This window comes from Leptodactylus fuscus, chromosome 1 (assembly GCF_031893055.1).
Source record: "Leptodactylus fuscus isolate aLepFus1 chromosome 1, aLepFus1.hap2, whole genome shotgun sequence".
Lineage (NCBI taxonomy): Eukaryota > Metazoa > Chordata > Amphibia > Anura > Leptodactylidae > Leptodactylus > Leptodactylus fuscus.
The window spans coordinates 10766303-10791172 of record NC_134265.1 but is presented as its reverse complement, the minus strand read 5'-3'; the positions used below and the strand labels follow the sequence as shown (position 1 = coordinate 10791172).

The following is a 24870-nucleotide window of genomic DNA, read 5'->3' as shown; positions in this document are numbered from 1 at the left end:
TGTTCCGAGGTCACATGATCAGAAACTATCCCCGACCCCCGCTCCTCTCCTGATCTCACTGGTAATTTACCTGTGCTATGGGGCTGGCTTTACTATAGTCGGCCATAGTGAGTTCCAATCTTCTTCCCATAAGACAACATCTCTATTGGTAGATTTCATACTCTGAAACTCTTACATTTTGAGTGACTTTCTATGAATCTCGGTTTTTGGTATTTGTCGCTAATGTTTATGGAGGATTCTTGTACCAAAGTCCTCCTCATGGTCAATAAAGCCGCCTCAGTCTGTGATGGATAATCCGACTTTGTTTCACAGACCTCCAATGTTCTCTCTATACTTGGCTGTGAACCAAAGAATTAGCAGTTTTACACTTTTTGAAGCAGTGTTGCCAGTTGGTACGGTACGTCACATGACCACTGCTACCTGTGATTCCAATGACATCATGTGCCGCACAAGTTGGTGTTATTACCGTGGTCACTTATTTGGCCATGACAAGCAATTCATGAAAGTGGCCCCATGTTATAGTTGGGTTAAATTGTCAGGAGACCGGGCTAACCTACGTAGGTAAGTAAAGGAGAGGTTTGGGTAAAATGTCTTTAACCATGAACCTCATGAACTACTTTTGTATGACTTAAGTAGCCATCTGACTGTGTTCCCGCACTAACATACTTAAGATTTGTACTGTAACCATTAACCCCCTCCCAACATGTACCATAACAGTACAATGGATGTCAGGAATATAAACATAGCTGCAGGTATGGGCTGTGTCGCTCTAGACTGACTCTGTACAGCGACCTCCTAACATATTGCTCAACTGCAAACTGCAGCAGTCAGTCTCATAACACAGCGCAGACATTTCCCCTCCAGCACTCCTATGATTTCCCTGACTATCTGCCTGTAATGGATTAGATTTATCTGAACGTCCCTCCACTCGTCCTCCTTCTATTCTGTATTTCTATTACACTGTTGCTGGTGCTTTCCTTTAGAGAATTGAGCAATTGCACGCAGATCTCCACAGCTGGTTATTCCCAATGGCGCCATTTCTCCACTCACAATACACTTTCACCAAAGCAGCACACGAACAGTTCACAACCTGCGCTGTTGGAGAAATACTGTCACCCTTGGCCCAACAGCCAATAATCATCCCTTGTGCAACTCTGATAAATCGTCCGCTTTACCCGAGACAACAATGAGATTCTGTTCAGCCTATCACACACCTTATATACCCACCAAGCCGGCCCACAACAAGTCACTTCCTTCCTGAGCTACACGCTGCCGACCTCAGAAGTAGGAGGTGGTGATAATTAGAGATGAGCGAACACTAAAATGTTCGAGGTTCGAAATTCGATTCGAACAGCCGCTCACTGTTCGAGTGTTCGAATGGGTTTCGAACCCCATTATAGTCTATGGGGAACATAAACTCGTTAAGGGGGAAACCCAAATTCGTGTCTGGAGGGTCACCAAGTCCACTATGACACCCCAGGAAATGATACCAACACCCTGGAATGACACTGGGACAGCAGGGGAAGCATGTCTGGGGGCATAAAAGTCACTTTATTTCATGGAAATCCCTGTCAGTTTGCGATTTTCGCAAGCTAACTTTTCCCCATAGAAATGCATTGGCCAGTGCTGATTGGCCAGAGTACGGAACTCGACCAATCAGCACTGGCTCTGCTGGAGGAGGTGGAGTCTAAGATAGCTCCACACCAGTCTCCATTCAGGTCCGACCTTAGACTCCGCCTCCTCCGGCAGAGCCAGCGCTGATTGGCCGAAGGCTGGCCAATGCATTCCTATGCGAATGCAGACTTAGCAGTGCTGAGTCAGTTTTGCTGAACTACACATCTGATGCACACTCGGCACTGCTACATCAGATGTAGCAATCTGATGTAGCAGAGCCGAGGGTGCACTAGAACCCCTGTGCAAACTCAGTTCACGCTAATAGAATGCATTGGCCAGCGCTGATTGGCCAATGCATTCTATTAGCCCGATGAAGTAGAGCTGAATGTGTGTGCTAAGCACACACATTCAGCACTGCTTCATCACGCCAATACAATGCATTAGCCAGTGCTGATTGGCCAGAGTACGGAATTCGGCCAATCAGCGCTGGCTCTGCTGGAGGAGGCGGAGTCTAAGGTCGGACCTGAATGGAGACTGGTGTGGAGCGATCTTAGACTCCGCCTCCTCCAGCAGAGCCAGCGCTGATTGGCCGAATTCCGTACTCTGGCCAATCAGCGCTGGCCAATGCATTCTATTAGCTTGATGAAGCAGAGTGTGCACAAGGGTTCAAGCGCACCCTCGGCTCTGATGTAGGAGAGCCGAGGGTGCACTTGAACCCTTGTGCACCCTCAGCTCTGCTACATCAGAGCCGAGGGTGCGCTTGAACCCTTGTGCACACTCTGCTTCATCAAGCTAATAGAATGCATTGGCCAGCGCTGATTGGCCAATGTATTCTATTAGCCTGATGAAGTAGAGCTGAATGTGTGTGCTAAGCACACACATTCAGCTCTACTTCATCGGGCTAATAGAATGCATTGGCCAGCGCTGATTGGCCAGAGTACGGAACTCGACCAATCAGCGCTGGCTCTGCTGGAGGAGGCGGAGTCTAAGATCGCTCCACACCAGTCTCCATTCAGGTCCGACCTTAGACTCCGCCTCCTCCAGCAGAGCCAGCGCTGATTGGCCGAATTCCGTACTCTGGCCAATCAGCACTGGCTAATGCATTGTATTGGCGTGATGAAGCAGTGCTGAATGTGTGTGCTTAGCACACACATTCAGCTCTACTTCATCGGGCTAATAGAATGCATTGGCCAATCAGCGCTGGCCAATGCATTCTATTAGCGTGAACTGAGTTTGCACAGGGGTTCTAGTGCACCCTCGGCTCTGCTACATCAGATTGCTACATCTGATGTAGCAATGCCGAGTGTGCATCAGATGTGTAGTTGAGCAAAACTGACTCAGCACTGCTAAGTCTCTGCATTCGCATAGGAATGCATTGGCCAGCCTTCGGCCAATCAGCGCTGGCTCTGCCGGAGGAGGCGGAGTCTAAGGTCGGACCTGAATGGAGACTGGTGTGGAGCGATCTTAGACTCCGCCTCCTCCAGCAGAGCCAGCGCTGATTGGTCGAGTTCCGTACTCTGGCCAATCAGCGCTGGCCAATGCATTCTATTAGCCCGATGAAGTAGAGCTGAATGTGTGTGCTTAGCACACACATTCAGCTCTACTTCATCAGGCTAATAGAATACATTGGCCAATCAGCGCTGGCCAATGCATTCTATTAGCTTGATGAAGCAGAGTGTGCACAAGGGTTCAAGCGCACCCTCGGCTCTGATGTAGCAGAGCTGAGGGTGCACAAGGGTTCAAGTGCACCCTCGGCTCTCCTACATCAGAGCCGAGGGTGCGCTTGAACCCTTGTGCACACTCTGCTTCATCAAGCTAATAGAATGCATTGGCCAGCACTGATTGGCCAGAGTACGGAATTCGGCCAATCAGCGCTGGCCAATGCATCCCTATGGGAAAAAGTTTATCTCACAAAAATCACAATTACACACCCGATAGAGCCCCAAAAAGTTATTTTTAATAACATTCCCCCTAAATAAAGGTTATCCCTAGCTATCCCTGCCTGTACAGCTATCCCTGTCTCATAGTCACAAAGTTCACATTCTCATATGACCCGGATTTGAAATCCACTATTCGTCTAAAATGGAGGTCACCTGATTTCGGCAGCCAATGACTTTTTCCAATTTTTTTCAATGCCCCCGGTGTCGTAGTTCCTGTCCCACCTCCCCTGCGCTGTTATTGGTGCAAAAAAGGCGCCAGGGAAGGTGGGAGGGGAATCGAATTTTGGCGCACTTTACCACGTGGTGTTCGATTCGATTCGAACATGGCGAACACCCTGATATCCGATCGAACATGTGTTCGATAGAACACTGTTCGCTCATCTCTAGTGATAATAATGGGACTCAACTGTTCTATTTATTCCATGGGATTCCGTGTAGTGATTACATTGTCTCATCTTCTCTCCATTCAGGTTCCTACAATATAGAATCCTCTCAGTATCTTCTATATAAGAGAATATTCCTGATTGATCCATCAAGGATGGAAAGAGACAGGAACAAGATGGCAGAAAGTCTATTAAATCTCACCCTAGAGATCATCTACCAGCTTACTGGAGAGGTGAGAGATTCTGATGATGTCATCATTACATCATTCTTATCTATAGTAATAACAGATGATATGACTGGAGAGTGATGGACTCTGGACATGTATGTAGTGAGATTTATTAATGTGTTTCCCGAAAATCAGGATTACACAGCAGTGAAGAAGACCTCTAGTGGGCGCTATCAGGCTCCTGTGTATGAAAGATGTGAGGAGATCAATGGACAGAAGATCCTAGAACTCATCAACAAGATGCTGGAGCTGCTGACTGGAGAGGTGACACTGCTGGGAATGCTGGGACATTATACAGTAACTGGAGGGGTCGGGGTGATGACTGTATCATTGTGTTGACAGGTTCCTATAAGGTGTCAGGATGTCGCTGTCTATTTCTCCATGGAGGAGTGGGAGTATTTAGAAGGACACAAGGATCTGTACAAGGAGGTGATGATGGAGGACCACCAGCCCCTCACATCAGCAGGTAATAGACATGACTATATACACATGGGCTTCCATTATTTGTATGTACAGAATGAATTCGGTCCCTGTCTGTGTTTCCTACAGGTAGATCCAGTAAGAGGACAACACCGGAGAGATGTCCCAGTCCTCTTCTTCCACAGGATGATCAGGTAGATGGAGATATTCCCTATGATGTGTAGACGGGCTGTGAAGTCCTTGTTGTCAGTCTTGGGTTATCCAGCAGTATTAGATGGTTTATACTTGTGTAATGAGAGGTGGAGATGGAGGATAAAGCTGACCATAGACATTACATGTTGTCTGGAACTTCTCACAATCTTCTGGCTATGGAGACTACTGGTTGGGATGAGGAACCAAAGAGACTACTTGAGAGATTTCCCCCCACAAGACAAGTAACACTGGATGTATCTGGTAGAATCTGATCTCCTCCACTGAAACAATTCACTGAGAGGAGTAATACACTAAAACATAACTTGTACTAATATATTTACATAAAAATAGAGCTCAGTTCACACTTTAAATGAAAGAAGTGCGCCAGATGAAATAATAATTGTTCCCCTAATAATGTTCCTCTACACGTTTCGCTGTAGCTCATCAGGAGGGTAATATATGAGTATGAGCGTAACATATAAATGCACTTATTAGACCCCAGATCGATCACGTAGTGTTAGGCCTGGTTCTGCGTCAGTAAAGGATCTGAAGAACGTCTTGATCATACTTCTAGCTTTGCGAGACATCATGACCTACTGGTCCATGCTCGGAGATTTACTGTTAGGCCCGATTCACATCTACGGCCTTCCAAGATGGCGCCCGCCGTATGTCTGGATATCTGGGGCCCGCGCACCTCCGTGGTGTGCACCCCGCCAGCGGCAACACCCACAACGTCCCCAGGTACTGTAGGCATGAACTGTGGGGCTGCCTCCCCCCTCTCCCAGGCCTGCATCTTACCCTCTGACCTTGACTGGCCCTCTCTGCCTGCTTCCCCTGTGCTGGCTCAGTCTCAAGCGGATCTATCTACCTCCCACACCCAGCTGTCCGAAGCTCCAGCTGCCCAGCCTGCGCAGATCTCACAGTCCCCCTTGCCCTGGCCTGCTGTCTCCTCCACTCCCCGGCTTCCACGTGTTCTGGCTCCCTCCATTGCGCTCCCTGGCGGACAGCCTTTGGACTCCTCTGTGGTCCCTCAGTAACCTGTTTCGGGCCATGTGGACCCCCTGCCTCCCCTGAGCAATGCCCTGAATGAGTTACACTGCTTAAGTGCTACTATCCATACCTCCCAACTTTTGAAGAACAGAAAGAGGGACAAAATGTGCGGCAATTTTAGCCCCACCCACTTTTACATTGACTCCACCCATCTTCATTAATTTTTCATGTGCCCCACAAAGTATAATCCTCCTACAGTCACCCGTACATTATAATGTTCCCTTCCAACTGTCCCACAGTATTAGGTCCCTCTCCTGGTGCCCCAGTTTAAACTGGTGGAAGCTAGAGGGGACATGAAACTGGAGCAGTTGGAGGGGGACAATAAATTAATGGCAGCTTGAGCGGGACATTAAACTGGGGGCAACTAGAAGGGGACATTAAACAGTGGGGGTAGTTGGGGGGGCAATAAATTAATGGCAGATGAAGTGGGACATTAAACTGGGGGCAACTAGAGGCAGACAGGTCCAGCTACCTTCACGGTTTAATGCCCCTCCAGTTGTCCCCATTTTAATGTCCCTCCAGTTTAAGTGCCCCCTTCATCTGCCCCATTTCTTGTCCCCCCTCCTTATATACCTGATAATACTCGTCTATGGACGAGCACTGTGAGCAGAGGGAGGAGGCGTTCCTCCTCGCTCACACAGTACAGCACTATAGGTGCTGCTGTGCAGAAGGACATTCTTGACAGACTGTCAGAAACGCACTTCTGATGATGAAGAGCTACGGTACCGGCACCGACAGCTCTTCACCCGGGGCACAGATTGGGAAAGCCGACAGTGCGCTGAAATCAGCGCACTTGTCGGCTTTCCAGCGGTATATAACACTGCATGTGCCCAAATCTATGAAAGGTCCTCTTTAAGTGGATTGGGTTTCTGTTTTTCAAGTCCCCAAGTGGACCCGAAGAATGGAAACCTGATGACAGGTGTGAAGCTCGTGCCCCTTGTACACCACATCCCTATATCTAATCCCCTGACCTCTCACCTGCCTATACACATACTCTAATACAAGGAGGCATTCACACGGAGTAAAGTGGCGTTGATTCTGCCATGATAACTCTCGGCAGAATCAGTGCTGATAAAAAGACTCCCATTGACTTCAATGGATTCCGTTTTCTGTGTGGAACACATTGAAATGAATGGGAGTCTTTTTATCAGCGCTGATTCTGCTGCGAGTGATCATGGCAGAATCAGCGCCACTTTACTCCATGTGAATGCCCCCTAATTTCCACATCCCCGCACACTACACATGTACAGCTTCAGCCACCTCCCAATATACAGTCTCATGTAAAAATCATTACCCTCTCCCCTCCCCCACCTACAACATGGGACTGCATGCAGACAGCACTATCCTCTCTCTCCTTGCTTCAGCTCCATCCTGCAGGCAGTCCCATGAATAAAAAAGCCCTACAATTTATGCAGTCCCATGCATTTTAATAATAAAAAACACAAAAAAAAACCCACGAACACCAGCCTCTCCAACCTGCAGCCACTACAACATGGAGATCCATATAACTTATTACAACTTCTTCCACAGTTTAGAAAAATGCAGTTTAAAATACACAATGCATACCCTGTCTACCATCTCCTCTCTAGTGCACAGATTGCAGGTTTGTGAAGCAGCATCATCGGACACCTGATGATTCATTCCCCACAGACACATGTTAGTGTTTACACAGGAGAAGCTGCTGGGTAGTTCAGCTTCTCTCTTCTCTGCCATGGACTTGATTGTAGAGGAGGAGGGGGAGGGCTCATAGGTCACTGTTCACTCTCCTCTCCCAGCTCAACAGCAGTGGGGGGAGGAGACGCAGCAGAGAGACGGGAGATCGAGGGAAAAAAAACTTTTAAAGCGACAACACTCGGGGGAGAAAGCGGGACAAGCTGTAAGCTGTCGGGACAGCGGGACAGGACTGCAAATGCGGGACTGTCCCGCCAAAATCGGGACGGTTGGGAGGTATGCTACTATCAGCTCCATCCCCACCAGGGCGGACATGGAATCTTATGTTTTGAGGCTAGAGCAGTCCTATAAGGCCGAACTGGCAGCTGTCTCATCCTCTGTTAAACGCTTGGAGCACCCTGTCTCAGCAGTCGAGGCCTCATCCTCTGCCACCTCTGTTTTACTGGACTCTCACACTGAGGCCTTACAGTCTCACACCCAGCAGTTGCTACACCTCTCGGATTCTATAGATGACCTGGAAAATCGCAACCGGCGTAATAATATCCGGATTAGAGGCCTCCTGGAGTCGGTTGAGCCAAGATGTCTTGATGAAACTCTCTTCTCCATCTTTAACTCCCTATTGGGCATCCCCCTGGATTTCCCCCTGGAATTGGACTCTGCTCACCGTGCCCTGGGACCTTGGGTGCCAGATCCGGACAACCCGAAAGACGTCATTTGTCGAGTCCATCGTTACCAGCTTAAGGAACAGATAATGCGCAAAGTTAGAGACTCTGCTCAAGTCTTCTTCCAAGATCATCCGCTCCAGCTCCTGCCCGACCTCTCTCGCACCACCCTGGCTAAATGGAGGGCCCTGAAGCCTCTTCTGGATGTCTTGGTGCGCAACAACATTGCTTATTCCTGGGACTTCCTGTTCCGCCTGCAAGTCCACAGAGACTCCTCACCCTGCACCATCCTGATGAGATACCAGCTTTTATGTTGGCCCTTCACCTTCCTCCTATGGACATCCCCAGTTGGCCTGCTCCGGGCGGTGCTCCTGCCGTCTACCCACGCCCTGTCTTGCCGCGGCGTGCTCGACCCTCGTGCTAGGGCCCAAGATGCGGATTCTGCTGTGCGGGATGCTCCTCCACCCTGAGCTAGCTCTGTCTGCTTACTGCTCTATGTTTTGATAGTTTTGTTGCTTGTTTTCTATGTCTTTTGGACCTGGCCGGTCATCACTACCTCATGCTGATGTCCTTTTATCTATCTTTTGTGGTGCGGAGTCTTTGGGGGAGAGCCGCCTTGTTTTTGTTTGGCTCCTCTTCCCCGGGGTCCCCGCGTTAGTTTATAATGCGATTCTTGGTGTCTTAGGCACCTTTCCCCATTTTTTCAAGGGAGGTCTTTCCTCCCCCACTTTGTGTTTTTTGTTCTGTGTTCGCTTTCCCCCTTATTCTCTTCTTTTTCCTCTCTTGCTCTCTTTTCCTCTTCTTTTTTCTCGTCTTTGTGAGGCCCAGTCTCTCTCCCTCTGCTCTCCCTTGTGTGTCTGTCCTCCCCTATTTGTTTCCCTTCCCTCTGTCGGCTTATTGTATCATGGCGTCAGTCACTTTGTGTTCACTCAACGCTAGGGGGCTCAATACTCCCCAAAAGAGAAATCAGATTCTCTACCGATCGCATAAATCCCACTCTCATATCTTGATTTTACAGGAGACACACTTCCAGAAAGACCACATCCCCACCATCCGCACCCACTACTATCCGACGTGGTTCCACAGCGCCAATCCGTCTGCAAAGTCGAAGGGGGTTTCCATCGCCCTGCATCACGCTCTCCAATGTGAGGTACTGGGTTCGGTTCTCGATCCGGAGGGCAGGTATGTTTTCCTGAAACTACGTATTAGCAGCTCTGTTGTTACTGTGGCAGGCTGCTACCTTCCCAATCAGCGGCAATTGACTTACTGCAGATCCCTTTTGAATAAGCTAGCATATTTTTGCGATGGGATAGTTGTCCTGGGAGGAGACTTTAATTTTGTCCTCGACCCCTCTGTTGACTCCCTCCCTCAACGCTCCCCTGGTGCCCCTGCCCATTTGCGCAGACTTAAGGCCCTTCTCCACTCCCTTCGCCTGGTAGATATCTGGAGAATTCTTAACCCCCAGGGTCGGGACTACACCTACCACTCTCCCGCCCACGGCTCCTATGGCCGTCTTGACTTCTTCCTGGTTAGTCACCACGCTCTTTCCTGGTCCCCTACCATGAGGATAGGCTCTCCGCTTTGGTCAGACCACGCCCCCATCTATGTCTCTTTATTAATCCCTGGGCTAGCTTCCAGACCCTTTTCTTGGCGCCTTAACGATTCCTTCCTCAAAGATGCCACCTGCCATGCTGACGTCTTGGCCACTATCCGGAGGTTCGAGCTTGACCATGGCCACGATACGACTCCCCTCCCGACGCGTTGGGAAGCCCTTAAATGTGTCCTCCGGGGTGTATTCATTAAACACGGCTCCCGTCTTAAGAAGGAGCGCTCGGCCTGGATTTCCTCCCGCCTGGTGCTGATTCATTCTCTTGAGCTCGCCCACAAGAGTTCTCCTGACACTTCCACTTTTACTGAGCTCCTCAACGCATGGGAGGAATTGCGTGCTCTCCTGGACGAAATGTACGTGGCGAGTCGTGACCGTCAATGGAAACACTATTATGAATTTGACAATAAATGCAGCGGCTCACTGGACAAACGACTCTTTTCGCGGGTAGCCAGGACGTACATTCCCCACATTAAGAACGGCGCGGGCCACTCCCTCCATAATCCCTCGGACATCGCGGATTCCTTCCGCTCTTTTTACCAGTCTCTCTACAACCTCACGGACGGTTCTGCGGACCCGGACTCGGCTCGCCGTAAGATCTGCGACTACATACGCAGTACGGCCCTCCCCACTATTTCGCGTTCAGATAGAGCGTAGTTAGACTCCCCTTTTACTGAAGAAGAGCTCGCTCTGGCAATTCAGTTGGCCCCGGCGGGCAAATCCCCTGGCCCCGGGAGGCCCCTCTTCTTTTTGCTATTGTGATGAAACATCTTGCGGTGGCTGTCCGTGCTCGTTCTGACATAGTGGGGTTTCCTGTGGGGTCCACCGAGATTAAGACCACCCCCTACGCGGACGACTTATTGCTCTATGTTACCCAGCCCTCACGTTCCTTCCCGGCGATCCTCGATGAGTTCCGTCGGTTCGGCGAGGTCTCTAACTTCCAGGTTAATCATTCAAAGAGTGAAGCCCTTAATGTCTCTCTCCCTCCCTCTGAGGTCTCCCTCTTATCTTCTACCTGAATTATTCCCCTCTCCTCGAGAAAACCACCTCCGACTTGAGTTCTTATGGCTCCCTAGGACTGTCCTGGTTCGGCCGTATTAACGTCCTGAAAATGGATGTCTTCCCCCGCATCCTCTATCTTTTTCAAGCGCTCCCGATCCCGGTCCCTGGACGTTTCTTCTCCGCTCTTAGATCCCTTTTTTGGTGGTTCATATGGGGTTTCTCTCGAAGTAGGTTGCACTTTAGGACCCTTACTAGACATAAATCCGCAGTAGGGGCGGGTTTACCTGACCCACTCCTCTAGTACCGCGCGGTGGTCCTCCTCCGTCTTATAGACTGGCGCTACAGACGTGGTGATAAACAATGGGTTTACCTTGAAGAGAAACTCACTTCCTCCTTTCTCCCTTCCATCCCCTGGGTTCCTTCTCATCTCCATCCCGTCTCCATTCGCTCCTCCCAGTTGGCTACTCATTTCCTGTCAGTGTGGGATAGCCTTTGCAGGTCATCCGCTATCGTTAGGGTCCCCAGTCCACTGAGTCCGCTGTTCAATAATCCCATATTCCCACCAGCTGTCTCTGCTCCCCGCTTTCTGAGTTGGGCTGCATCGGATGATATCCGTCTAGGATCCATTTGCGGCCCCTCCTACTCCCTTCCCCCTTTTGCTCAACTACAACTAGCTTGCCCGGATTCGACCCTCTCTTGGTTTGAATATCTCCAGTTTTCTGACTTCTGGCGCCGCTGCTCAGTGCCATCCCTCCTTTCCTCCCCGCCCTCGCCTTTGGAATGTCTACTGTCTGGGGCCAGACCCCCCCCAGTGCCCTCTCCCTCTTGTATGATGCCTTGCTGAATGCTGCCATCTCCGCCCCCCCTACCCTTATGTTAGGTCTTGGGAGTCCGATCTGGGCGCCGCTCTGTCTGCCGCTGATTGGGATGGTTGCTTTCTCCTCTTCCACAAGCTGCCTTTACCCTGTAGTGCCCAGGAGAAAAACTACAAATTACTGATCCGATGGTATCGCTGTCCCACCCTCCTTCACAGAATCTACCCTCGGTCTCTGACCGCTGTTGGCGCTGTGGTATCGCGGAGGGTTCCCTCCTCCACATTTGGTGGGACTTTAGGTAGATACAGCCTTTCTGGTCTTCTGTGTTCTCCCTGTATGGGAAAGTGTCTGGTCGTATCCTGACCCCTACCCCACAGATTGCTCTCTTCTCCCTCCTCACTGGTAAGCTTTCCAGTGTTAAGGGCGATCTCTTGCACCACTTCCTCACAGCCGCCAGAACGGTTATCCCCGCCACTGGTGCAGCCCCCCCCTGCTGGAATGGTTACAAGAATTCCTGCTTATACGTAGGATGGAGTACCTCGTGGCAATTGATTTGCCTGACTCCTCTGGCGGCCTTGGGTGGTGTTTCAAGAATCTTCAGAGTTTTCGGCCCTGTTCTCCTGACTCCCTTGGTGTGTCCTCTCCCTGCTTTTCGTACTCCCCCCTTCGTGTTTGTGCCCCCCGTCTGTCTCTATTTTCCTCCCCTTCTTATTTGTCTGTTGTCTTTCCCTTTCCTTTCGTCTACCCCTCGTTTCTGGCTCTGTCTTGGTCCTCACTTCACAATGTACATTTTTTCCCCCTATCAGTATGTCTTTGGAATATGGGATGGAAATCCATGCAAACATGGGGAGAACATACAAACTCCTTGCAGCTGGTTTTTTGTCCTTGGTGGGATTTGAACACCAGGACTCCAGCACTGCAAGGCTGCAGTGCTAACCACTGAGTCACCGTGTGGCCCGTTGTTTGGGATATGTTGCCCCCTTCTTTATTTGCTTGTTTTTCCTGTTTGTGTCTATTATATTGTTGTATTCAAAATCTTTAATAAAAATTGATTACACCTTATATCTAAGTCTAGCTTAAGATTTGCTGCTTTTTGCCTCGGATAACTCCTCCTGTCAGGTCAGGTTTGGTCATTATATTGATAAAAAAAAATTAGAACATTCTCTGTGACTTCCCCACTTGTCCGGTGACTTTTACATTATTTGTTTCACAGATTTTCCATCAGGATAAAGATGTGAGCGACATTAATGCTATATCTATGAGAATAAAGGAAGAGCCCTATGTGAGTGGTGATGAGGAGTGTGAGGAGGACATTCCTATAGGGAACCGCCCAGGTGAGGAGTCACCGCTATATAAAGCACAGAAGGGTCACTGATTCTATTCAGACATTGTTTAGACTATTTGTTGTTCCCCGATTCAGGTAAAATACTAATAATACAGGAATATAAATGTGACACCGCTATAGGGGGTAATAAATGTAGTATAGTATAGAATGTACAGAAGAAGTTTTTAAGTGAAGACAGCATTTTCCTGTGGATTACAAATAGTATTGCGCAATACTTAGGGTCACCCCAATGAGGGACCGATCCAGGAGAACCGTGTTCTTAAAGGACTTGTGTCTGTTACCTGTTATGTAACTAGGAGTATAGTGTTAGTTTGCTGCAATATTCTGTTCCATATTAGTTTGTATTTCTTCTCTGTTTATACCTTGTTTCATATTTTCCCAAATCTCTATTCTGTGACTTGTTCAGTAAACTTTGTCCTGGGAATTAGAACACTGCGTGTGTCTGTGTGGCATCGTGTACCTGCTGAACCTGTGGGCCCAGCCCTTGGTCCTTTTTCAACTCCACAGACCCTACTACATACTGTATGGGACAGCAGATCCGCAGTGTGTTCAGGCTGGGAAATCCAGCAGATGTGGTTTGGATTCTATTGTGTGTATGGGGTGTAATACAGTAAGATTTATGGCATCCTACAGTATTATTCCACATAAGTGGCCATATTTAAGCAGCCAGGGATTGTGTTCCTGTGGTTTGGCCTCTGAGATCTATTTCACTTTGGAATCTTAGAAGAGACGTCCAGATAAGACGATCTATATCAGGACAGGACAACTAGTAATGTAGTCAGAGGCCTGGACTTAGCAGTACAAAATAAGGGCCATGATTAGAGATGAGCGAATCGAAGCAGAATTCAATCTGAATTTCAGGAAATCTTCAATTCGCCAAGAATCCGTATTGCCTCACGCTTCAATGCATAAAAATGCATTTTTTAAAATAAAATGGCTGCTTCACATGTTAGGACAAGGGGCAGGGAACGTCAGCAGGAGCTAAGGACAGTGTTGGAAAACAGAAGTTCAGGGAAAGAGGAGTACAAGTGTAGGGAAAGTATAGGGAGGACATTAAAGAAGAATTTGGGGTGGTTGCAGCGACATTAACAACAGCAAGAATCTTAATACACATTGCAGTGGTCACTGCCGCTATAAGGTTGCTCATTATTTATACCTGTTTGTTAAAGGAGGAACACAACAAGCCTTTTGCAATGCAGTTCAGCAAAAACAGTGAATTATCATCTACTAATCTCTACATTTAGTGATTATTCTAACACTTATTTAAATAAGGGGCATATTTCCCGTTCTCTTCAAAGTAGAAAATTATAGGCCTTTTTGCCATGTATTTATTTCCATTGCAGTTATGTTTATCCTTTTAACAGTATGTCAGGCAGAGAAGCGACATGCCTTGCACAGGGGAGGGCCACAGGCCTGAATGTTTCTGGTGCAGGCACAGGTCACAGCAGAGTAACTGGGAGTGGCAGCAGGGGTCACTTACAGGGGCCTGAGCTCCCAGTTTCAAGTAGCGGTCGTATCTTGACCAACAACCCAACTGGTTGACTCGGTCATCCACTTCATCACAAGTCAAATCAGACACCACCAGCCAAGAGTCAATTGGTTCGTGAGACACAATCCTTAGTTGTCTTGGCCCGGGAGCAGGCCCTTTACCCTCAGGTGTCCTGAACTTGACTGTCCTTTTCTGTTCCCTCAGCTATAGAAGTACTCTAGGCTGTGGACTCAGATCCACTACACATTGAGGGTGGGTTACTACAGGACAGTCAGCAGCTACTGTCCAGCCAAGATCTGTAGGCGATATCTGCTGCTTCCTCCGGCACACGGGCAAGTAGTGATGAGAGTGGCATGTGAACTGTTGTTTCAAGTGGTCTGGCTCCTGGCTCAGGTACCGTTGAGGAGGACATTAGTGACCTGTAGACATTACTGGATGACAATGTTGCTAATCGCAATTGGGAGCTGGGTGACGAATGGGCTTCATTGTCAATGGGAGAAGAGGATGGCAGCTTGCACATGAGGCAGCGGTGGAGTCAGCAGGGTGGCAGTAGTGGGAGGTTGGGAGCCAAATGTGCCCAGGGTTGACCAACTGCTTCGCAGCAGCTTACCTGCAGGGGTTCACAGAGGCAATGGCGGTAGCAGTCAGTTAGTGCGGAGTGTTGGGGGTGAAATCACCTACTCTGTGGTGTAGCAGTTTTTTGTTAAACCACCAGGGAAGTTGAACATGGCCATATGTTCAGTCTGTGGCCAGGAGGTGAAGCGCGGCCACGTTGCCAATATTGGCACCACAGCCCTGCGTTAACATATGCAGCAGCACCATAAAGTGGCGTGGATGAGCCGTGGCTCTAATATGAGGGTCCAGCCTGCCGCAGGAACCGCTGCATCACCCAGTGGCATGCGCCCTATTTCGGGCAGTCAAGGCTCCACTACCTCAACCAAAGGAAACTGTGTGTCCTTACCATGAACTGTTGGTCGTTATGCTCCTGCTCCTCCTTCTCCTAGTCAGTCATCGTGTCAACAAACGCTCAGAGAATCTATATCTGAGAGATAACAGTATGCATGAACTCATCCAACGGTGCAACGTGCTCCTGTCCAAGTTGCTGGTGCTGCAGTCACTCCCTTTCCAATTGGTGGAATCTACACCTTTCAAAGAACTGATGTCTTGTGTTAAAGGGATTCTACCATTTAAACACTTTTTTTCTCGTTAACACGTCGAAATAGCCTTAAGAAAGGCTAATCTTCTCCTACCTTTAGAAGTCGTCTCCGTCCCGCCGTTCAGCTAAAATCCGGGTTTTTGTGGGTATGCAAATGAGTTCTCTCGCAGCACTGGGGTGTGGGCCTCAGCGCTCAAACAGCACTGGGGGTGTCCTCAATTCTAAGAGAGAACTCTCTCTAGCGACGCCTCCATCTCGTCTTCTTCCGGCTGGGGTCACACTTCGCCGCCTGCGCAGTTGGCTCTGCCATCGGGCCTCATACAGAACCGACTACACATGATGGCGGCCATTTTTTTGTGGCCACTTACATGAGCATGCGCAGTACGCTCTGTACTCCGTTGAACTTGGACAGGTGACGCAGCTTCCACTTCCACGTTCTCTCACCGGTGGCCCTTCAATGTTCGCCTCATCCTACACTGTGTCCTCAGCCTTCACTGCAGGGACAACTCCCAATGCTCCTCCAGCATACCACATGTGCAGGGCACAGTGTTGTTACACTTTTCTTCACCTCGTTTGCCAGGGCAAATGAAGTCATGCAGGGAAGGAACTCCTCCGTTGTCTCAATCAAGAAATCAAATCCTGGCTTTCTCTAAGAGAGCTTAAAATAGGAACCATGGTGACTGACAACGGGAAAAACATGGAGTAGGTGCTGCGTCAAAGAGGGCTGAGCCATGCGCCCTGCATGGCGCACGTATTCAATCTGGTTGTCAAGCGTTTCCTTCAGTGTTCCACCCATCTGCATGACTTCCTAAAAATGTCAAGGAAACTATGCATGCACTTCAGCCACTCATACACAGTATATACACATATGATACACATATAATCCTTGTGCTGCAGTCCCACATCGTAGGCTGATATGTGATGTTTCCACCTGTTGGAATTCAGCCCTCCATATGTTGGAGCGATTATATGAAGAAAGAAATGCCATAAACGATTTCTTGATAAGCCAAGTGGACAGAGGTACTCCCCTGTGCAACTTTAATGCTAGCCAGTGGCAGCTCATGTGTGACACCTGCCGTTTGCTTGTTCCCTTGCTTGTTGAGGACATCACTTTGTTAGTCAGTCGCCACTGATTCACATCCTGGAAAATATGTTTTTCAATCTGGCTGGTCGGGACTGGAGATGTGGTGCCAACATCTCATGGCCACATGAGCGCTGTGGGGGTTGAACTGGAGGAGAATGAGAAGGACATTTGATCACAAGCAAAGTCTAGCCAAATAGGTGGAGAGGAGGAGCAGGAGCAACCGGAACAACAAGAGGGAGATGAGAAGGACGAGGCAGATGACCCAGACACACCGTGGCAGTATGCAGTGGAGATGCATGCAGGGAGTCAATCCGAGTCCCTTGTGTAAATGGTCCGATGCATGCTCTCTTGCTTGCGCAGTGACAGCTGAATTGTCACCATTCATGGCTTTCCACCGTGTTTAGACCCTTGCTATCCTTTACTTCCACTGAGAGGGAGAACAAACTGAACTTTTATAGAGACATGCTACCGTATATACTCGAGTATAAGCCGAGTTTTTCAGCACAGTTTTTGTGCTGAAAAAGTCCGCCTCGGCTTATATTCGAGTCATTACGGGTAATACCATAGTTACAGACCCGGCATACAGACAAGGGGGCTGGTGCCGGGCCGCAGCATTGCCACCCTCCTGGCAGAAGTACCAGGGCCTTCTAGCAGAAGTACCGTAAGTACGTCTGTAGTTTGAAATGAACAGCATTGCCATGGCGATGCTGCGGGCTCGGCTCCCACCCTGGTGTCTGTATGCCAGGTCTGTAACTACGGTAGCTGCGTAGTCTGTAGCTATAATGACGACCACTCTGCTCCAGAGCGGTCGCCATTAGAATCGGCACCTCCACTATAACTCTTACAGTGGTAATGGCAGAGATACAGTGGAGATGCCCTCCACTGTGTGGAAGCGGCAGGCGCCGCCATGCCCCTGGAGAGAGGAGGGAGCGGACGCGATTGCTCTCTCAAATGCGGCCCTGAAGCGCTGAGGGAGATCCCTGGCCGCCGGAGCTGAAGGGGAGATCCCCGGCAGGAGCGCGTACCTGAAGGAAGACCACGGCCGGCGGACCTGAAGGGAAACTGGCGCCAGCAGAAGCTCTGAGGGGAAATCCAGGCATACGGGCCGGCCACAGTTCCCGTTCAGGTCTGGTGGCCGAGGTCTTCCTTCAGGTCCGCGCTCCTGCTGGGGATCCCCCCTTCAGCTCCGGCAGCTGAGGATCTCCCTCATTGCCTCTTTAAAGGCTCCCCGGCTGCAGTGCTTTTCTTTTGCAGGCTGCTCTGTGCAGCCTAAAAAAGAAATGACGATTTTTGCAATGTATTGCAATGCATTAGCATTGTAATGCATTGCATTAGTGATCAGACCCCCTGGGGTTCAAGACCCCTAGGGGGTCTAATAAATGCAAAAAAAAAAAAAAAAAAAAAAAAAAAGTATAAATAATTCAAATCACCCCCCCCACACACACACACACACACACACTTTCCCTAGAACACGTATAAAACTAATACTGTGAAACAAATACAAGTTAGGTATCCCTGTGTCCGAAAACGCCCGCTCTACCAATCTATAAAAATATTTTTCCTGTACAATAAACACCGTAGCTGGAAAAAAAGGTTGTCTAACTGCCCCTTTGCTGAGACTGTTCCCCCCCCCCCACACACACACTTGGAATTCAGTGGTATCTGCATTGCTCCTCTTCCATTGGGAAGGGAGCACTGCAGATCCCCTATATTCAGCCAGTCTGAATTCCAAGTGGGGGAAAAACTCCAGTCCTCAAGCTCAGGGAAGAGGCAGACAGACAACCAGAACACCCCCTCCCCTTTCCCAAACCCCTTTCTGCAAACCCACTACCGCTATTATTATACTCAGGGGTCTTTTTAGCCCCTGAGTATAATAATCAGAGCCCCAGGGGAGGTGAGGGAACATAATAAACAGTGATCCGATGTTAATCCTAGCAGGCTTCGGTCCTTATGGTAATGGGAAAAATGGCAAATACATGGTAAACTAGGAAAACGGATCACACGGTCCTTACAGTGTCACCCACAAAATCATAAATATGCTCCAAATAACAAATGGTGCCCTGACAACAGATAGACATATAGAAAACCCAGGAAAAGGAAGCCATAGAGTATATGGAATAAAATACAAATGTTATTGAAAAATAATAAAAAAGTAAGAAGAAACAAATACTACAAAAATGTCAGAGGAGAAATACAGAGACCAGGACAATAAATGTCCACATAAATAGGACAAAACTATGCCTCTAGTAATAGGGGAATATCAATGTTCAAATAAGGTGCATATAGGAATAGCAGCCAGACAAGAAATACCTCAGTAAAATGCAAGTGCTTATGTCAGAGTAAGGACCACAGCGGCCCCTGCAACCTCTATTATGCCCCACAGCCTGTTGTGCCACTGTGGGGCATAATATAGGCTGCAGGGGCCGCTGTGGGACATATATATATGGGGGTTGGTTGCATGGAGAAGTGAGGAGTCAAAAATGTCTGTGTTGCAAATTTTAGAGTCAAGTCACAGCTGGAAGAAGTGGTCATGGCGGTCCAAAGGCAAGAGACGGGAAATGTGGGAAGACGTCTCCTGTAAGTATTACTGCACAAAATATTACTGCATTGTATTCACTGAAATGTTACCACTCGCTGCCTGAGGCGGACAATCAAAAGATGAACGCTCGCCTCCCCTTCCCCGGCATTCAGTCCAGGGGGAAGGGGGCGTCTTTTGATCATCCGCCTCAGGCAGCAGATAGGCTAGGTTCACCACTGCCCACTCACCGCACCAAGAAAAAAGGAAGCCGATAACTTTTACCAGTGTAACCAAGCAGCAAAATGTACCAAAGTATAGTAACCTGCTGTGCACCATTATTAATCAGAAAAGTAGCCCCAAAAAGGCCTAAAATGTAACTTTTAACAAATGATAAATTCCTAAAATAACCAAACTAAACCAAAAACACTGAATAAACAAGGGATATACCCAGAATTGTGACCCGATATATTCAGCTCACTCGTGTGTAGAACTCGCAGACTGACCTGTAACAACATATATAGACCAGAAATGTAACAGGAACATTCCTATCACTCAGATGATGCTTCAAAGTGGATGACGTGTTGTGTGCTGGGGGTAGTAATAGGTATTAACAGTAGTGTCACCAGAGGACGGAGGCTCAACCAAAAATTGGAGTCGCCAAAACCCCTGATGTCTATATGGCCCTATTTACACTATCCATAGGATACCCCGAAATGACTCCCACCCTTACAAGGGCCATACCCAGACCTGCCCTATGTGCACATCACCTTTTATGACTTTTTCCCTATGCGCATTTCATCACACGAACATCGGGACTCCTCAGGGGATCTAACTAGTGTGGCCAAAAAGACTCCCAATTAAAGGCATCGAATAATAATGGCAGTAGGTTCTCCCCCGCCCTGTTTGGTGACAAAGGAACTAAAAACTTCTGCTAGGGTCAGTAATAGGGAGAAATAATAAATACCTTCCCTGTGTAAAGTGCCGCTGTGTGCTGCTTACTACAGCCAACAAGTGAGCCAGAGAACTAATGATACATCGGCCATAAATATTCTCAGCAAGCCCTAATCAAAACCAGCTGTACCTCACCGGAAAGGTGTGCTGGGAGCCCGAGCGGGAACATGATGACTTTAGATGCTACATGTAGAGGTTACACTGTTCTTATAAGGGTGGGAGTCATTTTGGGGTGTCCTATGGATAGTGTAAATAGGGTCAGTAGAGGTTTTGGCGACTCCCATTTTTGGTTGAATCTCCGCTATCTGGTGACACTACTGCTGGTATCTCCTGACACCCAAGCACACAACCCATCATCCACTTTCAAGCTTCATTTGAGTGATAGGACTGTTCCTGTTACATCTGTAAACTATACATGTTATTACAGGTCAGTGTACGAGTTCTGCACATGAGTGAGCTGAATACATCGTGTCACAATTCAGGGTATATCCCTTGTTCACACTGACGGGCAAAAGGGCAACAAGGTTTTGAACTTGTGACTTTCAGGCTCCACATCTCACCATCTACTACAGCTCGGAACGTGAGACTCCCATCATTTTATAGACAATCATCTTGGCTATTTAGCATATGATTAGTTATGCAGATTCTTCTCATGTAACTGCTTTGTTACTGTTTTGCTCCTCTTGTATACTACAAAGTACAACCTGTTCTCACTTTCCCTAATAGCTCAGGGACTTATTAGTTTGATTCTCAAGTTAAAGGTCACTGGTTCAAATCAAGTATCAGCCGTGAAGAAGATTTCCCAAGAAAAGAGAAATAACATCATCCAGCTCATCGATAGTGGTCTCTGGGCCAACAAAGTTGCCAAACTACATCATGTAAGTGCCATGACAGTGGGAAGAATACAAAATGAAGTTGGCTCACCACAAGATCTATCAGTTTTGGCATGACAAACATGGCAGTGCAGGTGGTTCGTATGTTTGGTAATAGTGAGATCACAGATGTGCATTACTCAAGTCTGGAATGGTTGCCCGAAAGATGAGGAAGCCTCCAACTCAATATGGTCGAGTTTGCAGAAAAGTTGACAGTGGAAGATTGGAAACTGGTGATTTGCAGTGATCAAATGAAATTTAATAGACTCGGTGCAAATTTGTCTGAGAGTTTTAAGGGAAAAGGGGGCTAACATTGAGAAATTAAAGTTACTGTCAAGCTTGGTTGAAGAAGTCTGATGATATTGGGTTGTTTCACAAACAAAGGGGTTGTATACTTTACCAGGATTGATGGTGGGCTGAATTCTGAGCTATATGTGCGTATCCTACAAGACGTGTTACTTCGTAAAATCAAGTACTATGGGTATGAAAAGTTCCAGCAGGACAACAAAAACATATGTCGAAATTTGAAAAAATGGTTCAATGACAGTAAAGCAGAGGTTCTGAATTGGCCCCCACAGTCCCCAGACTTCAACCCAATGAAACACTGGTGGGTAGAGTTGAAGAAAAAAGCTGTAGTCGTACCCAAGTGAGTCAACCAGTATGCACCAACATTGGGAACATGTAGAAGAGATCTGGGATCTGATTTCAGTTCAGACATACTTGAATCTGATCGAGAGCATGTCCATAAGGATTCAGGCAGTGCTGAAAGCCAAAAATGGATTTACAAAATAATTAAAATTTAGATTTTTAGGAGCAAAACAGTAACAATGAAGTTACATGACAAGAATCTGCATAACTAATAATATGCTAAATAGTTGCAAGTCTAATTTATGTATGAGATAGCCAAGATGATTGTCTATAAGATGATGGTAGTCTCATGTTTCGAGCTGTAGTGGATGGTGAGATATGGAGGCTGAAAGTCACAAGTTCAAAATATTCTTACCCTTCTGCTCATCAGTGTAAGTGCCAGCACCCCTTTTCCTTAGTGCTGTGACTGGGTGGGCCCGCTTATTTCATCCTCTACCAGCACCTCTACAGTGACCTAGAGCAGCGGTGGTATCTGCCATTGAGACTGTCACTGACATCAGTCACAGCACCGTAAATACTAATGAAATAGGCCGCGTTCTGTTGTTTGTGGGGAATACTCTTATATAGTTATTTAATAGTAAAATCCATTTGCTTCTTATCAGATGACTGTACCAGGAGCTCAGAGGGACATCTGATATCTACAGATTATAAAGCAGAGGATCATGGTATCACACAAGATCCATATCAAGAACATGTCAATACCCCAGATATACCCTCAGCCCTTATACATCAGAGAACTCACACAAGGGAGAAGATATTTTCATGTTCAGAATGTGAGAAGTATTTTAAATTTAAATCAGAACTTGTTAACCATCAAAGAACTCACACAGGAGAGAAGCCATTTTCATGCCCAGAATGTGGGAAGTGCTTTAACCATAAAACGCATCTCATAAGACATCAACGTATTCACACAGGGGAGAAGCCTTTTTCATGTTCAGAATGTGGGAAATATTTTGCTCGGAAATCACATCTTCTTCTACATCAGAGAACTCACACAGGCGAGAAGCCGTTTTTATGTTCAGAATGTGGGAAATGTTTTACTGCTAAATCAGATCTTGTGAAACATCAAAGAACTCACACAGGAGAGAAGCCATTTCCATGCCCAGAATGTGGGAAATGTTTTGCTCAGAGATCAAGTCTTGTTAAACATCAAAGAACTCACACAGGAGGAAAACCATTTTAAAATACACATGAAAAGTACGTTTAACCAAAAGTCATCTCCAACTGCACATCCATGAACACACACATCTGGAGACTCCATGGAGCGCGATCTGTTGCCAGCAACATCCTTCAGCATGACCAGTTTGGCAGTGGATCAGTAATAGTGTGGGGTGGCATTTCTTTAGAGGGCCGCACAGCCCTCTATGTGCTCACCCGAGGTAGCCTGACTACCATTAGGTACCGAGATGAGATCCTCAGACCCCTTGTGAGACCATATGCAGGTGCGGTTGGCTCTAGGTTCCTCCTAATGCAGGACAATGCCAGATCTCATGCGGCTGGAGTGTGTCAGCAGTTCCTGCAAGATGAAGGCATTGAAGCTATGGACTGGCCCATCCGTTCCCCAGACCTGAATCCAATTGAGCACATCTGGGACATCATGTCTCGCTGTCAGGACCTGAGTTGTTTGTAAAATTGTTGTGTATTTTCTGGTGGTGTTTATCTGGAGATTTGAGCTAGTGGCCTGTGGCTCTCTGGTCGTTCTCTTTGCCACTGAGCTGTTGAGTTGGTGGTTTGGTATCTGCCTCAATGTATACTTGAGCTGGCTGGGTGTCTCAGTAGATGCAAGCTTAAGGTGTTTGACATTTGTCATCAACCTATCAAGTAGTTCCGGGGTCTGTAAAAGGCTGACTGCTGGCTTCATTCCTTGCTGGTTTTCGTTGTTACCAACTAGGATTCTTGGCCTAGTTTAGGAGGAGCATTTTGTGGAAGTTGCACCGTCTCAGGAGCTGATTTGGAAGTGGTGTGAGTTTTGACTTATGTGAGTCTTTTTAACCCTCAAAATTTCTACTCAACCCCTCTCCTGCACTTCTGGTTGCCTGACACTGTTTTGGTATTAGTGAGCTTTTGTTTAGGGCTTCAGGTTTATTTTGCCCCTGTCCAGTGATACCCTTTCCTCACTACTCCACTGTTCCTCTCCTCAAACTCCTGTTGTGTGTTTATGTTGTGCTGCGCCTGTTTGTTCTCCAGCACATCCCATCCTAGTTGTTACTGTCTGCGACTGCACCTATTGTTTTGTTGGGGGTGACCGCCTTTAGCATCCCAGTCCCTAGACTCTTTCAGCTCCCACCCAACTTGTCTCTTAGGTCTTCATGTTTAGAGAGCCAGAAGTTGTCGGGGCCAAGCTTAGCTTGGGTATAGCTGACCAACACCCTCAGGCAGGGCCTAGTCAGCCGTCGTAGCACAGGGAGAGTTTTCCCACCCCATTTCCATAGAGGTGCAAGCAGCATTCAGCATACGGTTGCTCGGGCATTGACACAAACGTGACACTCGCTCCATCCACCAACTTCACGTTGCACCACAGACTGTTGGCAGATGCTTTAGTCCAGGTCCGGGAGGAGATCCCTCAGGAGACCATCCGCAACTTCATCAGGAACATGCCCAGGTGTTGTACGGAGGTCATACAGGCACGTGGAGGCCACACACACTACTGAGCCTCATTTTGACTAGGGTTGAGCGATCGTGTTCGGTAAAGATCGGATTCCGATCGGCGATTGAGAAAATTTCGGAATTCCGAACACAATCTTTTTAGGTGGGATCGAGATCGGTGATCTTTTCCCACAATGCTTTGCTTAGCCTTCACACTGAGTATACGCTGTATACTCAGTGTGGAGGCTCCGCTGCAGTTCCATAGGAATGAATGGAAGCAGCCGACACACAGCCTTAACCCCCTGCATGCCGGCTGCCTCCATTCATTCTAATGGGAGACTAAACTAAACATCTGTAGTAGCTACTTACCTCCAGAGATGGCTGGTCCGATGCCCGGTGTGTTCTCTTTCTGCCTCTTGCTGCCGCTCCATGCTGGTCTTCTCGCTGCCCCGCCTCCTTAGTGTTTAAAGAGTTAGCAAGGCGGGGCTTGTGGCTTAGGAGAGTGTGGGCGGGTACGGGGAGGGGAGACGTGACGTCTCCCCTCCCAGTACCCGCCCACACTCTCCTAACCCGCCCACACTCACCTAACCTGGCAGGGAGGGGGCAGCGAAGCAAGAAGAACAGCGTGGAGCAGCAGCG

General features: G+C 48.1%; 2 protein-coding genes across 2 annotated transcripts in view; both read left to right on the top strand.

The window, feature by feature from the left end:
• The window catches only part of LOC142190048 (uncharacterized), a 371533-nt gene that overhangs the window by 314279 nt on the left and 32384 nt on the right, over window positions 1–24870 (top strand). The window lies entirely within an intron of this gene.
• LOC142218791 (uncharacterized) lies at window positions 10527–22971 on the top strand. Its single transcript, XM_075287723.1, has 3 exons — window positions 10527–10709; window positions 12796–12916; window positions 22248–22971. The coding sequence occupies exons 1-3, from the start codon at window positions 10527–10529 to the stop codon at window positions 22826–22828; spliced, it is 885 nt and encodes a 294-aa protein (XP_075143824.1). The 3' UTR covers window positions 22829–22971.